Source organism: Thermoascus crustaceus (genome assembly GCF_041956765.1).
Source record: "Thermoascus crustaceus strain CBS 181.67 unplaced genomic scaffold VTN00scaffold_8, whole genome shotgun sequence".
NCBI lineage: Eukaryota > Fungi > Ascomycota > Eurotiomycetes > Eurotiales > Thermoascaceae > Thermoascus > Thermoascus crustaceus.
This window is the reverse complement of record NW_027192534.1, coordinates 765-2,448: the sequence shown is the minus strand read 5'-3', so window position 1 is coordinate 2,448 and position 1,684 is coordinate 765. Positions and strand designations below refer to the sequence as shown.

At 46.4% G+C, this 1,684-nt stretch overlaps 1 protein-coding gene across 1 annotated transcript; it reads left to right on the top strand.

Annotated features, from left to right (window-relative positions):
* Nucleotides 1-598: 598 nt before the first annotated feature.
* VTN00DRAFT_9615 (uncharacterized protein) lies at nt 599-1,468 on the top strand (the record flags this gene model as incomplete). Its single annotated transcript, XM_069436594.1, has 2 exons — nt 599-877; nt 959-1,468. The coding sequence occupies 2 exons, from the start codon at nt 599-601 to the stop codon at nt 1,466-1,468; spliced, it is 789 nt and encodes a 262-aa protein (XP_069284214.1).
* Between the last annotated feature and the right edge of the window lie 216 nt (nt 1,469-1,684).

Below are 1,684 nucleotides of genomic sequence, written 5' to 3'. Positions count from 1 at the left end.
GATGCAAATGTGGAAAAGGGGAGAACAAGTGGGAGTCTTGTATCTTACCCTAGCACCAGATTTGATGATTGGATCCATGGAACAGAGAAAGGACCAACCGCCTTTGACCGGAATGGAAGCAGTCCCAAAGGAATATTGGGACTTTGAAGAAGTCTTTAAGGAACGAGGCAGAGGACAACTGCCAGAACATCAGCCTTGGGATCATGAGATACCCTTAAAGCCTGGAACGCAACCAGCATTCAAACCTATTTATCCACTCTCAGAGAAGGCGCATGAGGCGCTCTGAGAGTATGTTGAAAAGAACCTGGAATAAGGATATATCTGGCATTCCACATCACCAGCTGGATACCCAATTTTGTTTGTTCCAAAGAAGAATGGAAAACTCTGACTTTGTGTGGACTATCACCAACTCAATGACATCACTGTCAAGAACCGCTACCCCTTACCACTCATCTCTGAGTTGCAGGATAGATTGTGGAAGGCAAAGTTCTTTACCAAGTTGGACCTTAGAGAAGGGTATTACCTGGTGCGCATGAAGGAAGGGGAAGAATGGAAAACTGCCTTCAGGACCCGGCTGGGACATTTTGAATACACAGTCATGCCATTTGGTCTTACCAATGCGCCCGCGACCTTCCAGAGTCTGGTCAACAATACCCTATGGAAATACCTGGATGTCTTTTGCATGGCCTATTTGGATGACATCCTTATCTACTCAGAAACCTTAGAGGAACACAGACAACATGTGTGGAAGGTGTTAGAAGCCCTGAAGGAGAAAAAACTCTCAGTTGCACCAGAAAAATGTGAATGGCATACCCAGAGAACAGAGTTTCTTGGCTTCATGATCTCCCCGGGACATGTTGAAATGAATGAAGGAAAGGTCACAGCCATATGAGGATGGCCCGAGCCAACAACAGTCAAGGAGACACAAGCTTTTCTTGGATTTGCCAACTTCTATCAGAAGTTCATATGGAACTACTCCAAGATTGTGGAACCCTTGACAAAGCTCACCCGAAAGGACCAGAAATTTGAATGGAAAAAAGAGCAGCAGAAGGCATTTGATCTCCTTAAGCAGAAGTTTTGTGAAGCACCAGTCTTAGGAATTTTTGACCCAGAGAAACCTATCTTCATTGAAACAGATGCCTCAGATTTCGCAATAGGAGCATGCATCAATCAACCTGATGAGCAGGGACGACTGCATCCAATTGCCTTCTACTCGCGAAAGATGACCCCACCAGAATTGAATTACAACATTCATGACAAGGAACTTCTGGCCATCATGGCAGCAGTGAAAGAATGGCAGCACTACCTAGAGGGAGCAAAGCACCAGGTTGTGATCTATTGCGACCATAAGAACCTGGCATACTTCACCACCTCCAAGGAGTTGACCCGAAGACAGGTCAGATGGGCGGAAGAATTGGCTCCCTATGACATTAAGATTACCTACCGAAGAGGTTCAGAAAATGCCTGAGCAGATGCACTCAGTCAAAGACCAGATTACCAAGAGGGAGAGCCTTCTCCACGACCCGCGATTTTTCAGCAAGAGACAGATGGGACCCTCACAGTGGACAGGCAAGCTGCACCCGTTCTAAGACTAGGACCCGGCACCTGGATGGAAAAGATTAAGGAAGCCTACCAAAAGGATTCAATGGCGAAGGAACTCGACGGGGTCAAGAACGATCCCAAT